The sequence below is a fragment of the Mesoplodon mirus genome (genome assembly GCF_964341445.2).
Source record: "Mesoplodon mirus genome assembly, chromosome: 11".
NCBI classification, from domain to species: domain Eukaryota; kingdom Metazoa; phylum Chordata; class Mammalia; order Artiodactyla; family Ziphiidae; genus Mesoplodon; species Mesoplodon mirus.
The window spans coordinates 58,314,398-58,339,858 of NC_138987.1; the positions used below are offsets into that span (position 1 = coordinate 58,314,398).

Consider the following 25,461-nt stretch of genomic DNA (forward strand, 5'->3'; position numbering starts at 1 on the left):
TGTGTCTGTCTTAGGAACAACACCTGCCTTGGAGAGGTGTCCAGCCAGGGGAGATTCTGATCCAGTAGTAGGGGCTCTGTAAACATTAGTTTCCAATCCCTCCCCTCAGACTCCCACCTGGTACTCTGGGCCTAAAGTATAGGAGAGGGTCTAAGGGATGAGGCTTCACAGATGGAGAAAAGAAGCTGGGCAGGGGTCAGTGTCGGGAGGCTTCAGCCCCTCGGCAGGACCCCTGGGTGCAGCATGGAACCCCTTTTCCTCTCCTTGTGCTCCAGAGTTGTCCAGAGGGTGCCAACATCCACATCTACAGCCTGACTCCGAGCGGCCCCCGATAGTCCCCCAGCTGGGCCACTGCTATTCCTGGCCTTCCTGCTGCAGGGGCCTCCAGTAGGGTGTCCCAAAGGCCAGCTCCCGTCAGGAGCCATGATGGCAGCCCGGAGTCAGGGCCTGCAGAGAGGTGGGGGGTACGTAGTCCACCAGCTTGTGCTGAGTGCAAATGGTGTGCCAGGCACAGGAGTAAAAAGGAGTACGATTCCGTCCCTGTCACTGGTTTGGGGGGAGGTGATGAGTAAGGTGGGTAGGGGAGCAGAGACGACATTTCAGAAAGCAAGGGCCACTTGCCAAGTATCAAAGGCCTTCACTATTGGCATTTGAGGAAAGGAACACATGATGACTCTTCTCTTTCCTCTTCTCCCATAGTCATGGCCAACCACAGCCTCTATACCCCTGGGCTGCCATCCTAGCCCTGCCCTTGTCCCTCAGCCCCACTCCAGGCTCCCTCTTGCACAAACTATCCTGTCCAGTGGAGCTGTCCAGCTGTTTCTAGGGCTGTCTTAGACCAGTCTCCAGCCTAAGAGCTGCCCTAGCAACTCCGTCACACCTGGTGATTGACCTGACATTCCAGTTCCTCTCTGCAGCCTCAGGCATTGTGTGAGAGGTATCAGGTGGGCCCTGTCACCCACTTCCCACTGTGGGAGCCCATTTAAAGTGTCCTGGGCCCTGGACCTGGCCCTTTAGTCAGGGAGGGACACAGCTCTGTGCCCCGTAGTGTTCTGTGTCTCCCACTCTAGAGTCAGTCTCTACAACCGCATCTCATACTTTAGTCATTTGCACCAGTTTTTCCTCCACCTGCATTCTTCCTGAGTGGTTCTTCCTGCCTGTAGGACCAGAAGCTTCCTGGTGCAGGGACTATACCTTTGCTTTCTCTTTCTCCTGCACCCATTGCACAGAGCATCCCTTCAATGTGAGGAAGACAGCAAAGTGGGACAGATCTGGGGGCAGGACTTGAGGCCCATCACAATGCTCTTACAGCCCTGGGATCAGCTCCCTTCCTGCCCCTCGCCCTCTGCTTGTGCCCACACCCTGCAACACACCGTCACTCGGCACAGGGCCATGCCTTTTACTTGACCCAAAAGGCTAGGCTATTAGATATGAGCTTTTTCAGCTTCCCATCCCCATGTCCCCTTCAGAGCTCATCCTGCCATCTCTAGTCCCTTGATACCATCTCTACTCCCTTATTCCAAGACCTTGCTACATTGGCTGGAATTTGGTTTTGTTTTGTTTGTTTGTTGACATCTCAAAATCTACTTTATTTTTCTTGTTGATGTACTACATTCTGTTAGTTTCTGCTGTACAAAATCAGCTGGAATTTGAACCACTCTCTCCACCGATCACATTCCCAGAGACTATAAATATGCACCATGTGCTCCTTACCCTCTACCTCATACTGCCCCATCTGTCTCTCTCCCTTCATGGTCAAGTTGACTCCGATCCACCTCACTCCCACTTCAATAGGCCTTCTGCCCAACACTTGTCTGAGCCCACTTAAGCAAGGTCTCCTCCCATCCCCATCACTAGACCCAAAGCTGTCCTTTGGTTCTTTCCCTTTCCTGGCCTTTCTGCAATATTTGCCCCTCTTGATCCTTTTCTTCTTCAAGAATTTTTCCTTTCTTGATTCCTGAATGCCCTCTCCTGTTCTCCGCCTATCTCTCCAATCACTCCTCCTCAGTCTCCTTTGCTGGATCTTCCCCCTTTGCCCCAGGGCTCTGTTCTAGACCCCCTAATTATTTCTCTGAGTGTCCTCTTTGTCCCCAAATTCTGATGCTTCCAAATCTGAATCCCAGGTCTGTCACTTTTTAATTCAGTCACTTACTGGACATCTCCATTTGACTGTACTACAGGTACAACTCAGCTTCTCCAAGCCTGAACTCCACATCTTCCTTTCAGAACCTAATCTTCTTCCTATATTCCCTTTCCCTGTAAATAGTGTTACTGCCCAGTCACCTAAGCTAGAAACCTCAATATCTCCCTAGACTCTGATCCATCCCCTACCCACAGTCACTATGGTGGGCAGATTCCAAGGTGGTCCCTGTTGATTCTTCCCCTCTCTCCTCTCCCTGAGAAGGGTCCCAGCCCCTCGGGAAAATGCCCAACTGCCCAGATGGGCTTGGCCCGCCGTACAGAAACTTAACAAAGTTCCAATGATGAAACCAAAGGGAAAACAAAACCCAAATCGGAAAACACTGCTCTAGATACAAAAGCCCCTCATCCCTTTACTCTGGGCTTGGCTCTCTCCATGAAATCTCCTGCTGGGACTTAGTAGCCAAGTTGGGGCAGAAACAGTTCAGTTATTAGGGAATTTAAAGCTCTCAGGTTGGAAGTGATGTCCAAGGATCAGCAGCATGAGCTACACCTGCAAGCTCAGTAGAAATGCAGACTCTTAGGCCCCAGCTGGGCCTACTGAAGCATAAGGTGCATTTCAGCAAGATCCCCGGAAGACTGATATGCAAAAGAAAGTCTGACAAGCATTTGTCTAGTCAAACTGTCCATCCAATTCTTAAGTCCCCTATAAAACCAATCAAAAGTTGTTGAGTCTGTTCTTGAACATATCTAATAATGGTGAACACCCTATGTCTTAAAGCAGCCCATTCCATCTTGAGTATGGTTCATAACAGTCCTCACTGCATGATTCCCCCACTTCGTTCTTGTCCTTGGCTTCCCCACTTCCCATCCCTTAGTGTCACTTTATTGTGGATCCAGGGACTCAATACCTATAGCAAACACCCCAGGAATTCACCCCAAGCCCAAATCTATAGTAACCCACTCCGAAGGTCAAAGGAGATCCTATTTCTGTGAATCTCCCTGCCCAATTTTTATTAACCTTCCTGCCTGATGTCATTTAAGCCTGGATTTCAGCACTACAGACCTTTTCCCTGGAGCTCTCAGAAGGCAGAGGGAGCCCAGCCAGAGAGCAATGCAGGGCCCCCTGGTCTTCCAGGGCCCGGGCCTCCCTCCTGCGCCCCCCCACCCCGACCATATTCTCCTACTGGGATGATGCAGCCCGGTCCAGGAGCTGCTTGTTGCCTGTGGACAGGAACATGGATGTGTCTGAGGCCCAGGCCTGTTGGTCCCCTCCACAAGGCGGTGGGAAGCTCAGCTCCAGGCCAGCAGGCCAGCTCTCATGACACAGTAGCATGAGGAATTCCCTGACTTAGGGCACACTTCATACTCCGAATGCACGTGACCAAGTCTTTACCCTGTTGGTCCCCACACCAGAAGGATTTGGGGATCCAGCAGGAATTGTTATGACAGGTAGGAACCCTTCAGGAGCAATGAATTTGGAGTCAGTGACCTGGGTCAGGCTCCATCACTTACCCCTTCTGAGGTTCAGTTTTGGGGTGTGTAAGTGGGAAATGGACATGAAATGTGATCCTGGGGGTGGGGGAAATGGAAACAGCTCAATAGCTGAGGAAAACCAGGCCATGTTAACTCCAAGGGCACAGTTAGCCCCGTGTCAACCGGCTCAGTTGCACCTCTGACCCCCAGGGCCAGCCCCAATGGGACCCCCTGGGAAGCAGGTCTCCTCACAGCCCTTCCATCTGAGCCTCCAGCTCCACTGAAGGCCCCTCCACATGGGGCTCATCTCTATTACAGTGAACCCACACCTCTTTTCCTTGCCTTGAATGTCTCCAGAGACCCTGTTCCTTCCCTCTGCTCCTCCTGGGCTTCAGGGAGCACTGGCTTGAGTGGGGAGGAGCCGACCGGCTACATGTGATGCACTTCCTGCTTCCCCAGACAGCCTCTGCCCTGCCTCTCCCTTGGCTGCCCACTCCCGAGCCTCCCTGAGTTGCCGCAGACCCACCTGCTCTCCTTCACCCACGGACGCCACTGAAGGCTGTAAAGTGCTCACCCCTCTATGACTGTCCAGCATCCCCTCTGCTCCCGAGGCTACCCAGGTCCCTAACCCACCAACCTGAAGGGCACGCCCCCCTCACCCATGTTGGAGATCAATGCCATCCTGCCCTGGATGTGTTGGAAAGAGCACCGGGCTTTGGGGTCTGAGCCTGGCTCTGCCCCTGACAACCTAGGTCACCATAGATGAGGCCCCTGGTGCTCCTTGTGTCTCAGTTCACTGGTGAAATAAATAGAGGTTCCTGCTATGTAGCACAGAAGGGCCACCACATTAGGACCATGGGAGGAGTCAGGGCAGAACCGAGCCCTCTTCCACAATGACCCTGAGGTTGATCTCCTCCTGGAACCTGCCAGGAGGTGGGGAGCAGGCATGTGGCAGCACTGCCAAGGACAAGCTCCTAACCAGACTCATGCGCTGGAGCCGAAGCCCTGCCCCCACTCTCCCCTCAGCCCTCTAAAATTAGGCAGGCAAGAAACAGGGTACCATAGGGGTCTTCTCTAGCCCAGGGTGGTTGTTGATAGACAGGGGATCTGAGCCTCATTTTTTTTTTCTGTAAAATGACAACAGAAGCATTCCCTCACTCTCAGTGCTGTTCAGACAGTGGGTGTGAAAGTACTTGGTAAACTGTGAAGCCACAGGTGAGCACCAATGAGAGAGGGCATCGTGTGCTGTGACACACTCCACCTGCGGCCATGGCAGGCATTACTAATCAATCACGCCCTTCTTCCCTTCTGGATGGTTAAGGCCACACCCTAGGCCTATAGTTCTCAGCTATGGCCACTCCCTTGAACCACATCACTAACTTTCAAAAGATACCAGTGAAACTTGGGCCTCATCCCAGTAGCCTGACTTAATTGGTTTAGAATAGAGGCTCAGACATCAGCATTTTTTAAAAGTTCCCAGGTTATTTTTCAGCCCATATTGCTCTTGGCAACCACAGTCCAATGAACACATAGACTCATGTAACATAGTGGCTACACTGCTTGCTAGTCATTGTCCTTAGTCCCTTCCCCAGAGCCATCTCTTGTTTCCCAAACCGTCCACCAAGTCCTATCTGGTCTGTAATGCACATACAGCCCAGCCCTCTCACCTTCAGACCTACCAAGCTAATTCAGGCCCCAGCCGTGGGCCTCACTGTGGGGCTCTTGACTCTCTCCTGTAGGAAGCTCCACTCAGTCTCCAGCACCTTGACCTGCTGTTCTAAAACACAGACCCAGGACCCAGAATCACCTTCCCACCCAGGAGACCCCTGGGAGCCCTGAGGCAGAAAGGGATGTGGTAGAGTTCTTCACTCCACTACAACCACCACCCACAATCTGGGTGATAAAACCGTAGCATCTAGAGAAGCAGCCACCATCCCCATATTTGTGAATCCAGCATTTCCTCTAAGCCTCATAACTGGGAAGTTCTTTCTGCTATCCCACCTCAGTCCTTACTGCTGCAAAGGGAACAGGGTGGCAGGGGCAGCAGGTGTGTGTGGATCACTTGCTGAGGAAATGGCAGGGTCTCAAGCCAGTTCTGTACACACACACACACACACACACACACACAAACAAACCTGCTAACTGTACATAAACGGGAACGGTTTACAGCACACATTAGGATACGACAACGGGTTTAGTGTTAGAGTACGGTTTAGGATTAGGGTACGGGTTAGGGTAAGGGTTAGGGTCAGGGTTAGGGTCAGGGTTACAGTTACGGAACGGGTACAGTTTAGGGTAGAGGTTAGGGTACAACAACGGGTTAGGGTTAGGGCACGTGTTAGGGTATGGGTTAGTGTTAGTGTATGGGTTAGGATTAGGGTATGGGTTAGGGTAAGGGTTCGGGTTAGGGTTAGGGTTAGGGAATGCATACGGTTTAGGTAACCTAAACCTAACCCGTTTTAGCATCCTAACCTGTACCCTAAGCCTTACCTGTTCTCTAACCCTAAGACTAACCCTAAACCTTACCCTAAACCATACCCTAATCCTAACCCATACACTAACATTAACCTGTACCCTAACACGTACCTTAATCCTATCACGTTTTTGTTCCCTCACCTGCACCCTAAACCTTACCGTTTTGCTAACCCTAACCCTCAACCTTACCCTAACAGTACCCTAATCCTAACCCGTACACTAACGCATACCCTAACACTTACCCTATACCTAACCCATTGTTGTACCCTAACCTGTACCCTATACAGTAACCGTTCCCTCACCCTAACCCTATCCCAAACCCTAAACCTTATGCTAACCCCTACCCTAATCCTAACCCATTCACTATCACTAACCAGGACCCTAACATGTACCATAACACTAACCCGTTGTCGTACACTAAGCTGTAACCTAAAGGTTAGGGTAAGGGTACGTGTTAGGGTACGTGTTAGTGGCAGTGTAAGGGTTAGGATTAGGGTATGGGTTAGGGTAAGGGTACAGGTTAGGGTAAGGGTTACGGAATGTGTATGGTTTATGGTACACGTTAAGGGAAGACAAAGCGTTATGGTTAGGGTATGTGTTAGGGAATGGGTTAGCGTTAGTGTATGGGTTAGGATTAGGGTACGATTTAGGGTAAGAGTTAGGGTTAGGGTTAGGGTTAGGGAATGGGTCAGGCTTTAGGGTACAGGTTAGGGTACGACAACGGGTTAGGGTTAGGGTATGTGTTAGGGTACAGGTTAGTTTTAGTGTACGGTTAGGATTAGGGTACGGATTCGGGTAAGGGTTAGTTTTTGGGTCAGGTTTAGGGTTAGGAATGGGTACGGTTTAGAATACAGGTTAGGGTACGATAACGAGTTAGGTTTAGGGTATGTGTTAGGGTAAAGGTGAGTGTTAGTGTAGGGGATAGGATTAGGGTATGGGTTAGGGTAAGGGTTAGGGTTAGGGTAAGGGTTAGGGTTAGAGTTAGCATAGGGTAAGGTTTAGGGTACAGGTGAGGGTACGAAAACGTGTTAGGGTTAGGGTACGTGTTAGGGTATGGCTTAGTGTTAGTGTACGGTTTAGGATTAGGGTACGGGTTATGGTAAGGTTTAGGGTTAGGGTTAGGGTTAGGGTTAGCGAATGGGTAAGGTTTTGGGTACAGGTGAGGGTACAAAAGCCTGTTAGGGTACGGGTTAGTGTTAGTGTAGGGGTTAGGATTAGGGTACGGGTTAGGGTAAGGTTTAGGTTTAGGGTTAGGGTTAGCGAATGGGTAAGGTTTAGGGTACAGGGGAGGGTACTAAAACGTGTTAGGGTTAGGGTATGTTTTAGGGTATGTGTTAGGGTACATGTTAGTGTTAGTGTACAGTTTAGGTTTAGGGTATGGCTTAGGGTAAGGGTTAGGGTTAGGGTTAAGTTTAGGATTAGGTTGAGGCTTAGGTTTAGGGTTAACGAACAGGTAAGGTTTAGGGTACAGGTGAGGGTACGAAAACGTGTTAGGGTTAGTTTACATGTTAGGGTTAGGGTTAGGGTTAGTGAACAGTAAGGTTTATTGTACAGGTGACAGTACGAAAACCTGTTAGGTTTAGGTTACGTGTTAGGGTACGGGTTAGTGTTAGTGTATGGGTTAGGATTATGGTACGGGTTAGGGTAAGGGTTATGGATATGGTTAGGTTTAGGGTTAGGGTTAGGTTTAGGGTTAGCTAACGGGTAAGCTTTAGGGTACAGTTGAGGATATGAAAACGTGTTAGGGTTAGGGTATGTGTTAGGGTACGAGTTAGTGTTAGTGTACGGGTTAGGATTAGGGTACATGTTAGGGTAAGCGTTAGGGTTAGTGTTAGGTTTAGGGTTAGGTTTAGCAAATGGGTAAGGTTTAGGGTACAGGTGACGGTACAAAAACGTGTTAGGGTTAGGGTACGTGTTAGGGTATGGGTTAGTGTTAGTGTATGGGTTAGGATTAGGGTACTGTTTAGAGTAAGTTTTAGGGTTAAGGTTAGGGAATGTGTACAGTGTAGTTTTCAGTTTAGGGTATGACAACGGGTTCGAGTTAGGGTACGGGTTAGGGTACGGTTTAGTGTTAGTGTACAGGTTAGGGTTAGGGTACGTGTTAAGGTAAGTTTTAGGGTTAGGGTTAGCGTTAGGGTTAGGAACAGTTATGGTTTAGGATACAGGTTAGGGTACGACAATGGGTTAGGTTTAGGGTATGTGTTAGGGTATGGTTTAGTGTTAGTGTATGGGTTAAGATTAGCGTACGGGTTAGGGTAAGATTTAGGATTAGGTTTAGGGTTAGGGAATGGATACCATTTAGGGTACAGGTTAGGGTACAACAACGGGTTATGGTTAGGGTACGTGTTAGGGTATGGATTAGTGTTAGTGTACCCTAAGGTACATGTTAGGTTAAGGTTTAGGGTTAGGGTTATGGTTAGGGTTAATAACGGGTATGGTTTAGGATACAGGTTAGGGTGCCACAACGGGTTAGTGTTAGGGTACGTTTTAGGGTACAGGTTAGTGTTAGTGTACAGTTTAGGATTAGCGTATGGGTTAGTGTAAGGTTAAGGTTTAGGTTTAGGGTTAGGCTTAGTGAATGGGTACGGTTTAGGGTACAGTTTAGGGTACGACAACAGATTAGGTTTATGGTACGTGTTAGGGTACGGGTTAGTGTTAGGTTATAGGTTAGGACAAGACACTGGCCTCACGTTGTCAACCGGGGAAGCAATACTTGCTTCTGAGTCTTGATCTGCTTGCCCTCCTCTACCCACACCTGCTGAATTGTGGTGTTGACCTGCTGGTTGAAGGCAGCTGATGGTGGCCTCCTTGAGGTGGGGTGCTCAAGCCTAGCCCTGCCGCCCTGCCTTAATCCCCAACCACTACTTTCAGGTTCAGTCCGTCAACCCAGCCCATCCATCCCATCCTCCAATCCCTCCACCTCCATCTCTGGAAGCCCTTCGGACTCCCAAAGACTTCCTCACTGAGTTTTGCTGGCTCTTGCTGGTCACTGGGGAATCTGTCCATCTGTCTTCCTTCCAGCCCTCCTCCCCACAGGGCAAGACTGGCCACCCCAACAGTAGTTCCAGGGTGGACAGGTGTCTGGAGAAGTACCAACTGCATAGTCACTAAAGTCACAATCTTCCCCACCCCCATCTCACTCCCCCTCAGTCCAGGCTCAGGTTCGCAATACTCTGGTTCCCTATCTTATATTTTCTAACAGTGGGGCCAGCATGTGTGGTTCCCACCAGCTCCACCCTTCCTTGTAGACACGCCACCCCCGGAAGGCCAGGTCAGTGAGAGTGAGGAACAGGCTGAACAAAGGTAGATACCTGTCCACCAAGCCCCTACCTTCCCTCTAGGAAAGATCCAGTTCTCAGGAAGAGGCCAGGACCCCTGTCAGGAGCAGGACTGTTTCTGCCAGTGGACATAGATAACACTTTTGTTGAAAACCACAAACCAGGCTGCACACCCCCCCCTCTATTCTTTCCTTTCTTCTCCCCACACCTTCTTCTGCCCTCTTCCCAAAGTCCTCTCCGCGCTTCACCTCCCTCCAGCCCCAGAAGTTCTTCCGGCCCCTCTGCCGTGTGTGATCTGAGAATGTCTTCTTTTTCTGCTCTACAGAGAAGATTAACCTGGAAATACAGGCTGCACAGGCGATATGCAGTGGTGTAGTGTGTCCTCGTGGGTGTGTGGTGTCTGCTCACGTGAGCATCTGGACTGAGGTCCATGTGCACACCTTAACTACTCAAGAGGCCAAGGCATCAGATCATGCTGTTTATTGAGGACGCAGCGGGAGGGCCTTTAAGAAGAAAGTAGAAATGAACAGGCCTCCTCTTCCCTGCTTGTGGGTGCAGGAGAATGAAGAAAGAGATCCTGAGTTGTACTTGGTCCACTCAGAATGAGTCATGAGCCAGCCAGGGAGGGGCAGGGATGACCTCACTTGGTCGTTTGTCTTTCACCCCTCTTTTTCCTGAACGCAGAGCCGCTCCTACCACAGGCAGTTAGTAGGAGCTGGGACAAAGGCCCCAGTGTGAGAGGGGGGCCTCAGTCTGAGACCCACGGGGCCAGAGAAAGTAATTAGTGACTGAGCCAGAGGCTGTGCAGAGGATCGAAGACTGGGAGCTGGTGGCATGGCTCAGGGACCACAGCCAAGGAGGCAAACCCCGAGCGTGTGTGGGGATGAATTTCACCAGGCTTAGTCGTCCACACCTGTCCAGGTTCAGGATGACACAGGTGGGTGGCCAAGGCCAGCACTGGAGGCACAAAAGCAGAGCCATCAGGGTAGGAGTGGGGATGAGAGCAGGCTAGGGAGAGCGCACGTGGGAGCCAGAGCTGGGACGAAGAGGTGGCGGGAGAGCAGCCCTCTCTACGGACTGGCTTTCTTGGAGGGGGCACTCGGGCTGGAGCCCTTCCCCAGGGCATCCTTGTAGTCAGTGGTGCTGCTCTGGTTCCGGCCCTCCCTGCTGCGGATGCTGCACACTCCAGAGATGCAGCTGCTGCCGTTGCCCACATAGCCTCCGCTGACCAAGTTGGGCCAGAAGCCATAGCCACTGCTGCCGCTGGTGCTGCTAATGATGGCTGCAGGGGGAGAGCAGGGTCAACACCCCACAAGCACAGCTGGGGGCGTGACCGGAGGAGGCCGCCTTTCCCCAGGACAGGTGGGGCTCTTCTTGGAACAATGGGTTGGGTGGGGGACCCAGTCACAGCCAACCCCGTCCCCACTGGGGAAAATATCTCAGAGAGAGCTTCCTCCATGCGTTGCCCTCGGCTTGCCCAGCTTATATCCAATCTAGCTGATTCTTAACTCTCAGAGGTCCACCTCTTTGGTCCAGGTACCAATGGACCCACCTGTCATTCTGAACACCCTGCCTCTTTTATTAGTATTTTTCTAAACTTCCCAGCTTCCAACCTCTCCCTCCTACCGTCTGTCCTCCAGATGGCATCTTTTGGAAGCTATGATTTAACTCTTAGCCCTGATGAGAAATCCAGAGATTGAACACTTTCAGCTTGACCTCCGAGGTCCCCCATTTACCAATTCCCCAGCCCAGGTCTCATCATAACTTGCAACCTGGCTCCCCAGACCTCACACACACCCATACTCACCTTCTTGCACTGTGTCCTTTGGTTCCTCATCACCATAGTGATAACCTTCCTAGCTGCCCTCCGAACAGGGAGACAGAATGATAAGAAGGAAGGAGCGTTGGGCTGGGAGTCAGGAGGCCTGATTGCTGGACATCCCCTGCCGTCTGGCTGTGTGATCTCAGGCAAAGGTTTCCCCTCTCTGGTCCTTAGATTCCTCATCTCTTCCACACACAGGGTATAACTAAGGCCCTTTCAAGTCCACACATTCTACAATTTTAGGTCCAAGAACACAAGTACTTACAGATGCTGACAGGGGAGGGAAATTCTCCTGACATCCTGTTAGGGGAGAAACAAAATAAGAACAAGCAGTCATTCAACCCACAATCTATTAACCTCAAAGCTAGTGCCCCCACCGGCCTAATGTGGGTTTCTGAACTCAGTAGGCACCTATGGAAATACCAGGGCTCCTTTGGCACAAGCAGAGCTTCAGAAGCTATGGGGGCCACCCCTAAATCTTTGGGGTAACCAGGCAAAAATCTATCAAACAGTAGTTCTCATGAGGTGTGCTTGTGGGGATGGCATGGACTCCTCCCAAGGGTCAGCCTCCCAGGCATTGAGGCTTTCGTTCTCCCAAGAGCATTGGTGATGCTGGAGCGGCTGCCCTGGGACAGCACTCACAAGCTCATCTTGTACCTGGACAATTAAGGAAGAGAGAACAAGAAGGCCTAACACAGTAAAGTTTTTTTTGGTGGGGTGTGGGTAGTGTACCCAGGCACAGGCAGGGAAGTGGTGAGGACTGAATGAACCAATCAACGTAGCACAGTGCCTGGTATGAAGTAAGCACTCGTGTTCGGGTAGTATTATTAATTCTATTATTATTCCTAGCATCACCACCCCTTCATTCCCCAAGAACTCATCTCTTCTGGATTAAGATGTGTTAGGCTTTCTCCTCTGGTCCTTCCCAAACCCCTGTGGCATTCCTGCCAGAGCATCGCTCCCTCACCGGCACTCCTCGCTCTCCAGCAGCTTGTGGTAGGTGGCGATCTCCATGTCCAGGGCTAGCATCAGGCTCATGAGTCCCTGTTACTCACGCATCATCCTGGCCAGCTCCTCTTTGGAGGAGTTCATCCAGCTTGGCCCTGACATCCTTCAGGGTGTTGTCCCCATGCTGCTCAGCATCGGCGATGGCCGTCTCCAGGTTGGAAGCCTAAATGGGGAATTACAGAGGTTGGAAACTGGAAGGGCTCACTGGAATCGTCCACCTCCAAGTCCCACTCATTCTTTCAGATTCTGGAACAGAGATGCCTACCTCCACCCTTCAGACTCCCTGTTCCTCTTCTAGTTGGAGCCCCTTCTGGAGTCAGCAAGTCCTTTCTTAGCTTTATCTCCACTCTGTTTAGACATTGGTGGTGATGAAAAATAGTGCATCCTGCCCCCCTGAGTTGATGGCTAATTCAGTGCCACTCAGTACCTTGCAAAGTCTTTATTTGGCCACCCTGCTCTGAGTATACAAAATGAGTAAGAGTAAGCTCAGCCTTCTACTCTTGAGTTGTTTAAAGTCTAGGAGGACAGATCACTGGAATATGGTATTGCAGGTACAACAACAGTGGCTTCTCAGGTGCATGGGGTCACAGATGAAGGCATGGGGAAGGAGACACCCCAGGACAAACAATTATTTCCCAAGTGCTTACCATACGCCCGGCACTGTGCTCAGCCCTACACATGGCTTTTATATAACTTGACTCATCCAGTCCTCACAACACCCTTTGCAGTGCAGACAAGTAACTTGCCCAATGTCCCAGAGCTTCTAAGTGTTAAAACCCATGGGAGAGTGAAAGAGCACTGGACCAGGAGTCAGGAGACCTTGGTTCAGATCACAACTCCACCACTTACTGCAGTGCAACACTCTTAACCTCTCTGAACCCCAGTTTCCTCATCTGTAACAACAGGTAAGGCTTGCCTCACAGGGTCTTTGGGAGGATTCAGTGTGATAAAATGCAGGAGATGCTGCTATTGTTAATGTATATGAGAATCTTGTCTCCCCATCTACTAGAACTGAGACTGTTGCCTATGTTCCCAGGAGCAGTACTCCGAGTAAGGCCTTAATAGATATCCACAGAAGGATCTTGAAGGGGTGCTCTCTGAGCCCCCTTCTCCTCAATCACTGAATCAACAAATGTTTATTAAGCAGCTACTCTGTGCCCAGCACTGTACTAGATGCTGGGAAAACAACGGGAGCAAAGTAGCCAGCTCTCTGCCTCCCTCTGGTCCAGTGGAAGAAGGGACATGCAGGTGTCTGGCAATTACAGAAGCCTGACAAGTACAGGGGAGACACAAGTGCCAGGAGAGCACATTGATCAGGGCAGGAGGGGCAGAGGGATGTGGTCCTAGCCCACCCTGTCGGGTGAGAGGAATCTTCCTAGGGGAGAGGGCTTCAAAGCAGGGGTCCTTGGGGCAAGTTGCAGATGAGATGCCCCAGGGACACCTGTTCTAAGGGTTTGACACAGTGACCTCTGTGGTCCCTTTCCTCCCCTGGGCAGAGATTTGGGAGGCTGATGCTCTCGGCCCACTCATCCCCCTCCAACTGTGCCTGTCCACCCCCACGCAAAGGCAACCAGCCACCTCACCTGCTTCTTCACATTCTCAATCTCTGAGCGGATCCTCTGGATGAGCCGGGTGAGCTCTGAGATCTCATTCTTGGTGTTTTTGAGGTCGTCCCCATGCTGGCCAGCTGCCAGCTGCTGTTCCTGGAACTGGGGACCCAAAGGGCAGAGCCATGGATGGGGGTGATGAGCGTGTCGTGGGAGTACATGGTGGCTTGGGGTTGGTGATGTCATGGGGGCAGGCCACGCTGGACACTTAACTAGACATTCCGGCCCAGCCCTCATGCCTACTGGGGTCACCTTCCCCGGCCCGGCCTCAGCCAAGCTCACCTTGGTCTGGTATAGCATCTCGGCCTCGGCCTTGCTCTGCAGGGTGATCTCCTCATACTGGGCATGGACCTCATCAATGATGCTGTCCAGGTTCAGGTCGCGGTTGTTGTCCATGGACAGGATGACAGACATGTCGCTGATGTGGGACTGGATCTGAGTGATCCCTTGAAGGGGAAACAGTGATGGTCTCAGGACTTGACTGATGGAGGCCAACAACCTCCCTCCCAAGGTAAGTAAATCCTGGTGATGCCAATTTAGAGGCTCCAAACCAAGGCTGTTGCTCTCTGGGCAAAGCGAGTTCCCTCCAGGTCCCAGACAGAGTCCTGCTGCTATGGAGATAAGGCCAGGACCATTTCCTTCCCACCCAGAGAGGACATGAGGAGCCTCTGAGGGCTGAAATGGAGATGAGTGGTTGAGAGCTGGGGCCTGGGTGCCCCTCCCAGCCCCAGAATAGAGTTTTACCTGCTGGCAGCCCTCAGAGGGGTGGAATGAAGAGACGGACTTACAGCTTCATAAAGACACTTTAAGAACTTGATCTCCTGGTCCATGGAGTCCACCTTGGCCTGCAGCTCCACCTTATTAGCATAAGCTGCAACCACATCCTGAAAGATAGCCCAGCCATCCCCAAGTCACTGCCAGTGCAGCCCAGAAGGCAGCACACACCCCAGCCTGGGTCCCCTGTGCAGGGAAATAGCCACCTCTTCTCTTTGGGAGGTTCATGGGAAAGGGGAGGAAGGAGCAAAAGACCCAGCCCTGCCCCATCCTGAGAATGGGCTCCCGTGGTGGTAGGGATGGGGTGCCCCTCTAAGGAAGGGAACCCATCGAGGCTGCTGTCAGTCATCACTGTGACATCTGAGCCAGGCCCACAACTGCAGGGAGAGCCCCTGTGTGTCACCCTCCACTGTTCTTCACTGTGGACAAACCCTGACCCCATTAAACACTCAAGAATGCCATCATCCTCTCTGCCGTTTTATTCCCTTCTCTGGATACTCTGGCATCATGGTTTTCCCCTGCCTTCCCCTCGCTATTTCTGAATCAGTTCACTTTCTTTGAAAGCAGAGCACACTGGCAGGCTCAGCTCCTCCAGGTCCCAGGCCAGCCCCAGATCCAAGACCTGCCTACCCCTCACCTTTCTGAGCAGCACAAACTCATTCTCTGCCGCTGTCTGCCTGTTGATTTCTTCCTCATACCTGCAGGAATGCCAGTGCTCTGTCGGTTAATATGTCTCACATTTGCCCAGGGAAGACCCTGAGCGAGGGCACAGATGCTGAGGGGCTGCAGAGTTCAGGGCCAGTACAGCCAGCCAGGCAAGGACAGCTTCCAGGAGGAGGAGATGTGGTCACCAATTTTGGAAGAAGGAGATTATTGAAGATCCAGCTTCAAAAATGAGGAAGGGCTTCCCTGGTGGCGCAGTGGTTAGGAATCCGCCTGCCAGTGCAGGGGACACGGGTTCGTGCCCCAGTCCAGGGAGATCTCACATGCTGCAGAGCGGCTAGGCCCGTGAGCCACAACTACTGAGCCTGCGCGTCTGGAGCCTGTGCTTCGCAATGGGAGAGGCCGCAGCAGTGAGAGGCCAGCGCACCGCGATGAAGAGTGGCCCCCGCTCGCCACAACTGGAGAAAGCCTTCGCACAGAAACGGAGACCCAACACAACCAAAAATAAACATATAATAAATAAATTAATTTTTTAAAAAATGAGGAAGGAGCGTGTGCCATGAATGTCCTGTAGGAAATCTCACACCTGTCCTAAGTGCCAGGCTGGAGGAGCAGGGAGCAAGTTTCCATTTTCTTGGGGGTGATTCTGCTTAGTATGACAAGGAACACTGCCTCCCTCAACCTCCAAAAATGTTAAGCTGGGGCAGCTGCCCACTCCTGCTTGACGAACTCAAAAGGGACAGGGACAGTCGTGTAGCTACAGGGGGTCCCCTCCCAGCTCATCTTTTCTTGTAGTCCTCCACCACATCCTGCACGTTCCTCAGGTCCGAGTCCAGCCTCATCCGGCCCCCGGACAGCGTCTCCAGCTGCTTGCGCAGGTTGCTGGTGCAGCCCTCGAGGATAGGCTCCAGGTTGTTCTTACAGTTGTTCAGGTCCAGCTGCTGCAGCAGCTCCCACTTGGTCCCCAGCACCTAGTTCTGCTGCTCCAGGATCCGCACCTGGAGCCCAACGCCCAGAGGTGTTGAGCCACCACAAAAACAGTCACACCCGTCATTCCCAGGGAGCTTTGCAAAGCGCTCCCCTGAATTTTCTCCTTCACCCCTCACAACATCTGCATGAGGTGGGTGCATCATTAGCCCTATTTTGTGTAAAGGAAACTGAGGCATAGAGAAGTTGGGCTTCTTTCCAAGGTTCAATAGTTTAATAAGTGGCGGAGCCCAGAACTGAACCCAGATATGTGTCCCCATAACCCATGCATCGGATCACTCTGAACCCATTGTGGCCAAACCAGCCCAGGGCAGGGGTGAGCTTGAAAGTACTGGAACAGAGTCAGGCAGGGTTCATCTTTGAAAAGGTTGACCACTCTAAAGAAGGGAGTCTGCTCTTCATTTTCTAACATCTCAAGCTCAGTGAGGCTCAATGGACCAAGGACTTCTGGGTGTTCTAAATTCCTGCATCAGCCTCCAACTGCATCTCTGCTCATGCCTCCTCCTCCTCCCCTAGTCCTGCTCCTCAGAACCATCTTCCCTAGAGCAAGCATGGCTTACAGAGCCAGATGGACAGATGGAGCTCCCCATGCCACTGTGTCCTCACTGGGCCGGGAAACTGACCAGAGCTGGTGGGTGTGCATACACTTCTCTTGTTTGGTTTGGGAATTTTCTTTAATGTGACTTCCCTTAATTGTACATGACCGCAGCTACTGTTTAAACAAGGTTGTGTCCCTTAAAGTCAGAAACACAGGACATTAGAAAACCATCTGGTATTCAGTGTTGAGACGGAATTGGTCACCAAACAGCTTGCGTCCAGCAGATCTGGTTTGGTTTAACCAGTCTTGACTTTTTCATGTCTATTCATAGGACTAAGCATTGACCAAAGAGATAACCCTACACCCAGGACACCACATCTGGACTCCACATCTGGATGATCGATAGGATGCACCCATCTTCTCTGGTTGCCTGGGGTTATGGGATTATACTCCTCTAGAGACTAAAATTATTTAGAAACCCTCCAGGCTTTTGAGCCTGTTTCCCTCTCACCCCAGGCAGACCACCTTTTTCACAGAGGTGACTGTCTTCATGTTTGTCTTTCTTTCCATGTCTCCAGACTTTACTCCTTAATATGAGGTTTGACCAGCCCAGCCAAAAGTCAGTCCACTCCCATCCCCCCAGACCTCAAACTTCAGAACACTTTGATCTCCTAGAGGTAAAAAGGCTTAGAGGTAAGAAGCCACAGAGCAGGTGGCAGCCCCTGAAGAGAGCAGAGGCAGCAGGGAATCCTCCGAGCCAGGGTCCAGAGCCGTGGGGAGGTGAGGCTTTGATGGCCACTGGCCATCACAACATAGGATTTGTCCTGGGCTGACTTGTCCTTGGTGCCTCACTGTCATGTGGCCAGCATAGCCCTCCAGTCCCCAGTACTAGGTCTGGAGGCAGGAGGCTGAGCATCCAACCTTACCTTCCCTACCCTGGAGATGAGCTTGGGCACGGCATTACCTCCATGCTTTTGCCGACCCGCAAAATGGGAGCAATCATTTCTTATCTATGGAAAGTCAGGGCCTATCTGGACTGGATGATCCTTTGAGGCCTCTTCCAGACCTTTGATTCTTCTCCTTCTCAACATCCCTACCCTAGCTCTCGGAGATAAAAATGACAATAACAATAACCACCATTTGGGGAGCACTTAGTATGTGTCAGGCATCATGCCAACATCTTCACATGCATTTTCTTTTGTGAATCCGACAATGACCCCAAGAGGTAGGTTAGTATCTCCATTGTAGAGATGAAGAAACAGAGGCATAGACAGGATGAATGACTCTCCACATGTCCACATAGCTGGCTATGTGGCTGGCTTAGCCACACAAAGTCACACAGCTGGTAAGTGGTGGGGCCAAGGTGGAAGCCAGGTCTGACTTCAGAACACTGTGGAGACCTCTTCCCCACCACACTATTCTGCTTCTCAAGAGAGTCCTTAGACCACCAAAACTAATGCCCATGGCCAAGCCCCCTGTGAATGACCACACACTGATGCTCGCAATCCACCTGTCAAATGACTAGCGGAGAAATCAGCTTACAATTGATGGGAGGAGGACAGCATCCCTGACCAATCAGGGGCAGACTCCCTCTCACTGGCTTTCTCTATGCACAGCCTGCATGTGCCCAGGCTTACCAATATCACCAAGCTGGCCCCCAGGAGTAAGAAGCAAGGGTCTGTCTTCTCTTTGGAGCTCCTGCCAGTAACCCTGACAAGCCTCTGCCAGTAGCGATTGACCTACCTTCTCTCGGGAAAGACTACACAGCCCCAAGCTAGCTGGATGGAGCACAGTCCCTGGGGGACTTGACCACAATCAGAGCCACGCATCTGGGGGCAGGACAGCTGTTCAGCAGGTTTGCAGCTGGCAAAGCTGAAGGTGAGCTCACCCCAGAGGAGCTGGGGTATAAAGGCCGAGGAGGACTGTCCTGCCAGACACTCAGCTCTGCTCCCATCCTGCTGCTTGGCTGCCAGAGAGGTGCCTTCCTGGGCAGCCCCATCCCCCTCGCTTCCTCCTTGCTCAGCTCCATGGCCGGGACCATCTCCTTTGAGTTTTGCTGGCCATCTCCTTCCTCCAGCCCCACCCCAAGCCTCTGGCGAAGTGTGTGGACTCAGGACTCTGAGGACCCAGGTCTTGTCCCTGCCACGTGACCACGGACAGGTCTCCCAACTTCCTAAGCCTATGTTTCCACATCTCTAAAAAGGAGGGTGCTAATACCTGCTCCACCTACTCCCAGAGGTGGATGGGAGGCACCTTGTAAATAATAATAATGATGGTAATGATAATAGCTAACACACAGTGTGAGCTCTGCTGGGCACTGCTCTAAGCACTACACATATATTAACTCATTTAATGCTTACAGTGGCCCTGTGAGGCAGGTACTGTTGTTATCCCCATTTTACAGATGAAGATACTGAGGCACAAGGAAGTTAAGTAACTTACTGGTGGTTGCACAGCTAGTGAGTAGCTGAGCCAGGATTTGAGCCAGGGTTCAGCCCAGGCAGCCTGGCTACCATCTGTGCTCGTAGCCTCTACACTCTCCTGGCTTTCTCATGTGCAAATGTCCAGTGCAGGGGCCTGCACGGTGTGAAAAACTGAACTCACCAGCACTCACTTTTCCCACACTCTTCTTCCTGTCCCAGACTCTCTAGGCAGCAGAACTGACCCCCACCACCACCGCTCCCCTTCTCAGCCTGCTTTACTCTTTTGAAGACAATTGTAATTTCGGGACTTGGGTAGGTGTGCTTATGATACGATTGCATGCTTCTCACATGCATCATGCTTTTCTCTGATGACATGCTCTGGACTGTTCTTCCAGCCTCCTGCCCACCAGGGCAGGCTTGTCCTACCCTTTAAGACAAACCAAGACACCTGTCCTCTAAGAAACCTCCCCCAAGCCCTCCCTGGGTCAGCTGCACCTTTCTGCACACAGCCCTATTGCCTAAGTGCTGTGTGCATCCCTCCAGCCTAACAGTTCCTTCCGAGGCCAGGTGATGCTCTCTGCTCCTTGGACCCAGGCTCAGGATCATGATATGAATTGTGAGCACTGCTCACCAGCTGAAAGATGTTCTCCCATATGTGTCAGAGGCCACGTGGGGGTCCACATCTACATGTGGGTGGTCATTAACACGAACTTAAGCAGAATGGTGCCCAGGGACTGGCATGGCTGTCTCGGTTGTCTGTGGCTGACAACTACTTTGATGAGTTGGTGCCTGATTGTACCAGTTGTTAAGTATTTTGAGTATCTTCCATAGACTTGAATCTGTGAGCCAATGAGCATGTGTCTATGCATGTGGACCCCGGTTTCTGTTGACAGTCCACCCGACAATGGGCCCCATAGTAGACTAGCTATCGCTTTCAGATCTCCATGTCTCCATTCCTCGCTGTTAGTGGCACACAGGTGAGATCAGATTGTCCTGTTTTTATTATATCCTTTTTTAATAATGGGGAATGTGGTGACTCCCAGCTGGAAACCAACTGAGAGAATCAAATTCTTTCATTCATTCAACATCCCTGAGACCATGAAAGCAAGAAAGAATATCCCTTCCCACGGGTGGGAGGGTAGACCAACTGACTTCTCAAGGTCAGAGCATCCGTTTTAATGGGACTTTCTCTACCAATTAACATGGATGAATTAGTTAAAGCCTCACACTACACCAGGCTTGGAAGCAAGCTTGGGACGTTTGCAAAGATCAGGAAATGGGAAGATGAAAGGCAGAAGGAAAGGCAGAGGGAGGAGAGGCAGGAAAGAGTGGAGGAGGTTCCAGGAGACAGGGCACAGCCATTGTGACTGCCATCCTCTTTTGCATCAGTGACTTATTCTGCAATTACTGAGCAAGCATTCAGGGCCAGGCATTTGCCACATACCAGAGACAGGTGAAGACAGAGGTCCCCCAACCCCCAGGCTTGCCCTCTGCCAATCAAGTGGAGGGTAAGTTATCTCTATCTCTCTACTGGGTGCCACTGCTCGCCCTATCTGTATTCCAGGTTGCTATCTGACATATGGTGAGAAAGGCTGGAAGCCAACTCCAGGGACACCATTCCTCTGGCCTCTTCTCTGCTACCCCCCCACAATTTTATTTTTTATTTGAGTTAGATTCACATACCATAAAAATAACCATTTTAAAGTGAAAATTCAGTGGCATTTAGTACATTCACGAAGCTGTGCAACCACCACCTCTATCTAGTTCCAAATATTTTTATCACCCCAAAAAGAAACCCAGTACCCACTAGCGGGCACTACTCATCCCCCCTACCCCAATCCCTGCAATCACCAAACCTCTATGATTTACCTATTCTAGACATTTCATATGAATGGAATCATACAATATGTGACCTTAGGGGTCTGACTTCTTTCACTTAGCAGAATGTTTTCAAGGTTTTTCCACACTTTAGCATATAGTTCCTTCCTTTTTATGGCTGAATAATATTCCGTTGTAAAGTGTATACCACAATTTTTTCATCCATTCATACATTGATGGACATTAGGGCTGTGTCTTAGTCCTTTCAGGCTACTATTAACAAATACCATTCTGGCAGCTTATAAACAATAGCAATTTCTCTCTCAGTGTTCTGGAGGCTGAGAAGTCCAATGTGAAGGCACCAGCATGGTCGAATTCTGGAGAGGACCATCTTCCTGATTCATAACCAATGCTTTCTTGCTCTGTCCTCACATGGTGGAAAGGGCCAGGGAGCTCTGTGGGGTCTCATTTATTAAAACACTAATCCCATTCATGAGGGTCCACCCTCATAACGTAAGCGCCTCCTAAAGGCCCCACCTCCTAATACCATCATGTTTGGGAGGTAGGATTTTAACACATGAGTTTTGGGGAGACACACATGCCAACCATAGCAGACTATTTCCACCTTTGGCTATTGTGAACAGTGCTGCTATGACCATGCACATACATATATTTATTTATGCACCTGTTTTCAATTCTTTTGGCTGTAGACCTGGGAATGGAATTGCTCGATCATATGACATTTCTATGTTTAACTTTTCGAGGAACTGCCCAAATGTTTTCCACAGTGGCTGAACAATTTTACATCCCCTCCAGCAATATACAAAGGTTCCAATTTCTCCACACCTTTGCCAACACTTTTTATTTTCCATTATTTTTTATTATAGCCATCCTAGTGGGTGTGATGTGGTACCAATTTGTGGTTTGGATTTGCATTTCCCTGATGACTGATAATGTTGAGCATCTCTTCATGTGTTTGTTGGCCATTTGTATATCTTCTTTGAAGAAAAGTCTATTAAATTCCTTTGATCATTTTTAAATTGGGTTGTCTTTTTGTTATTGAGTTGTAGGAGTTCTTTATATGTTTTGGGTACTAGACTCTAATCAGATACATGATTTGCAAATATTTCCTCTCATTCTCTAAGCTATCTTCTCATTTTCTTGGTAATGTCCTTTGATGTATAGAAATTTTTAATTTTAATGAAGTCCAATTTCTCTATGTTCTCTGGTTGCCTGTGTTTTCGGTGCCATATCTAAGAATATATACCCAAATCCGATCCCCTACATTTAGTTGTAAGAGTTTTATGGTTTTAGCTCTTATATTTAGGTTGTTAATCCATTTTGAGTTAATTTTGTATATGGTGTGAAATAGGGGTCCAACTTCACTCTTTTGCATTGTAGGAATCGAATTGTCCCAGCACTATCTGTTGAAGATACTGTTTTCCTCCACTGGGTGGTCTTGGTACTCTTGTCAAAATGGTCATAGATGTATGGATTTTACCCCCCAAATCTGTCGGTTGGGGCCAAGGAAGAGGCTCACATGGCAGGATGCACCCTGCGTGGGTAGCAGGCCATGGAAGGCATTTCCTGCAATTCACAGTATCAAGAATCTGTGTTTTAGTAGGACCTCATGGGGTCATTTTTACCTCATGGGATCATTACCATGGTCCCAATGAGATTGTCTCCTGTGTGTATAGCCTCTGGGGACCAGAATCCTACACTTCCGTGGTCTCCCAGTGCAGGGTTTTGCACTTTTCCATTAAAACACCCTACATTCTGTTTATCCTAAATCCCTCCTATTGGCATCTCCTTAGAAGAGCCAGGTGAAGCCCTCAGCCAGAAAGAGGCGGGTAGGGGAGGGGTGGGAGTGTCCTCACCACATCATACAGACATTTGAGGAACTTGATATCTTTGTCCAGAGAGTCCTCTTTGGCCTGGAGCTCCACCTTGACCATGTAGGCTGCATCTTCGTCCTGCTGAGAGGCACCCAGAGCCATTGGTCAATACAACCCTCATCCCATCTGCTGTCCTGTCCCTGCCCCAAAAACCATTTGATTTCCTATTTTTTCCCACAAAGGGAAGCATGTTGATGAATAAAATTCCTCAATATTGCTTTTCTCTCCTATTCACTGCATCTTTGGAAATAGGGAAGGAAGAAGGGGCCTGCTCTTCCTCTGTGACACCTGGAGAAAACAAAGCCCAGAGAGGTAGAGTGAGTTTCCTCAAGTCACACAGGAAGGCTGAGCTGGACCAGAGTTTCCCAATTTCCAGACCAGATTTTCTCCTGTCTGCCTCTGTCCATTTCCTGGGTGTGTGTCTTCTCCTTCTTGCTAGAGGCCAGAATATGTCTCCATCTCCATTCAGGCACCCATCTCTCCCCAGGAGGCCAGGGCTGGAGTCCTGAGCAAGGTTGTTTAGGATGGGAACTCGAGAGAAACCAGAGTCCATAGGCTCTTCTCTCCCTTACCTTCTTGAGCACCACAAACTCATTCTCAGCTGCCATGCACCGATTAATCTACATCTCATACCTGTGCACAAGGAGAGAAGATAGCAGAAGTCTCAGTCCCCTCAGCCAAGTGACCTACTCTTCCCACTGGCCAGGCAAGTGCTGGGGATGCAGAGTCCCCGCAGGATCTCCTGGAAGTGAGCACTTCAGGGGCTGGTGATGGCAGTACTGTGTCCCTGAGTTGCCTCATTTTCATTCCACTCTCTGGATCCTAGGAAAATATCCAGGTTCCCCAAACGCATCACTGAACAAATCAGTGGATCAATGAGCAAAGGAACTTCTTCCCATCAACCAGGTAGGAAGTTCTCATCAAACAAGGGGGGTCCTTCCGCCACAGTCAGAGGAGAGGTGTGAGCCCCTGACCCTGGTGCTTGTTCCCTCCTCTCCTAAAAAGTGGCACAGAGATTGAGTGAGCCCAGGAACCTTTTTTTTTTTTTTTTTTTTTTTTTTTTTTTAGTCTCTGCTTTATAACAAAGTGAATCAGTCATACATATACATCTGTTCCCACATCCCTTCCCTCATGCATCTCCCTCCCTCCCACCCTCCCCATCCCACCCCTCCTTTGAGAACATGACCCATGACCTTGGCTGGGCCCACTGACCTTTTCTTGTGGCCTCCACCAGGTCCCGCATGCCCTTTAGCTCCAAGTCCAGCCTCACCTGGTCCCCAGACAGCATCTCCAGCTGCTTGCGCAGGTTGTTGATGTAGTCCTCAAGGATGGGTTCCAGGTTGTTCTTACAGTTGTTCAGGCCCAGCTGCTGTAGAAGCTCCCACTTAGTCCCCAGCACCTGGTTCTGCTGCTCCAGGAACCACACCTGGAATCACACGGATGCTACCGTGTCCCGTGGATAAATCCATTGACAGTCCCCAGTCCCTGGTTACATAGATTTTCCTAAAGTCATTTGGCTCCAGTCCTGACTCTCCATTCATGGAATTCCATGCAAACAAGACCCTTTACAAGTGCTCCTTCCATAGCCTTTTGAATAAAACCAATCACTGAAAACCCACTGAAGAAGGAGATTCCACAGGGTTCTTCTGTTGCCTGACCCAGCCCACAGGAGATGCTCTTCCTCTGTCTCAGCTAAGTGTTTGTTCTGAGCCTTTCCCATGAGCCTTTCCCTCTGATTAGTGCTGATTCTATCAGCCATTCATCTGCCTTAAAGAGCCGGAGATGCATCCAGCTGTTCTCCAGATTCCCATCACTTCTTTCTCAAGGTAGGGCTACCCTTTACCCAATTTCCCACCCTTCTCTGTAAAATCCCCAAAGAAAGCAGCACATTCATTTATTCTTTCGTGCCACCTAGCTCACAGGTCTGTTCTTCTCTCTGCTATGATCACACCGCCCTTCCTGAGGTCCAGCAGCAACCTTTCTATCCACAATGCCCCGTGCATTCCCAGGCAGCATGGAATCACTCACATCTCACTGGACTGTCTTATCCTCCTGGGAGACCCACCTTGTCGATCAAGGAGGCAAACTTGTTGTTCAGCGCCTTGATCTTCTCCCACTCCTGGGCACGCACCTTCTGGATCTCGGGGTCCAGCTCCACACTGAGGGGGGCCATGAGGCTCTTGTTGACAGTTACCTGGTGGATGCCCCCAGGTGGGCACATGGATGGGCACATGGGCCCCAGGGCCACACTGTCAAACATGCTGCCTGCAAAACCACTGGCCCGGGCCCCTCCATACCCAGAGCCAAGACCAAAGCTGTAACCTCCAGTCCGAACACTGTTACCAGCCACATTGAGGGAAATACACCTATTCCCTCTGAGAATGTAGAGGCTTCAGCTGCCAAAGCCAGCCCCAGCTCCTTTGCCAGCTGCACGGTAAGAAGCCACACTGCCCACAGCCTTCCTCAGCCCCACTGCCGAGTGCCCACTGAAGCCACCCTCGTCACCACCAGATTTGATGTTCAGTTGCCGGCTCATGGTGGCAAAGATGGAGTTGGCA

General features: G+C 50.5%; 1 protein-coding gene across 1 annotated transcript; it reads right to left on the reverse strand.

Moving 5' to 3' along the window:
* Nucleotides 1-414: 414 nt before the first annotated feature.
* Nucleotides 415-25,461, reverse strand: LOC309811951 (keratin, type II cytoskeletal 71-like; the record flags this gene model as incomplete). The annotated part of the gene is given in 17 exon segments (XM_082635316.1): nucleotides 415-486; nucleotides 5,328-5,392; nucleotides 9,577-9,687; nucleotides 10,263-10,325; nucleotides 10,447-10,650; nucleotides 11,456-11,490; nucleotides 12,158-12,237; nucleotides 12,241-12,274; nucleotides 12,276-12,361; nucleotides 13,782-13,907; nucleotides 14,088-14,251; nucleotides 14,590-14,689; nucleotides 15,217-15,277; nucleotides 16,026-16,213; nucleotides 16,217-16,240; nucleotides 24,969-25,295; nucleotides 25,299-25,461. Coding segments are annotated over 17 exon segments (1,881 nt in total). The 5' UTR covers nucleotides 25,440-25,461.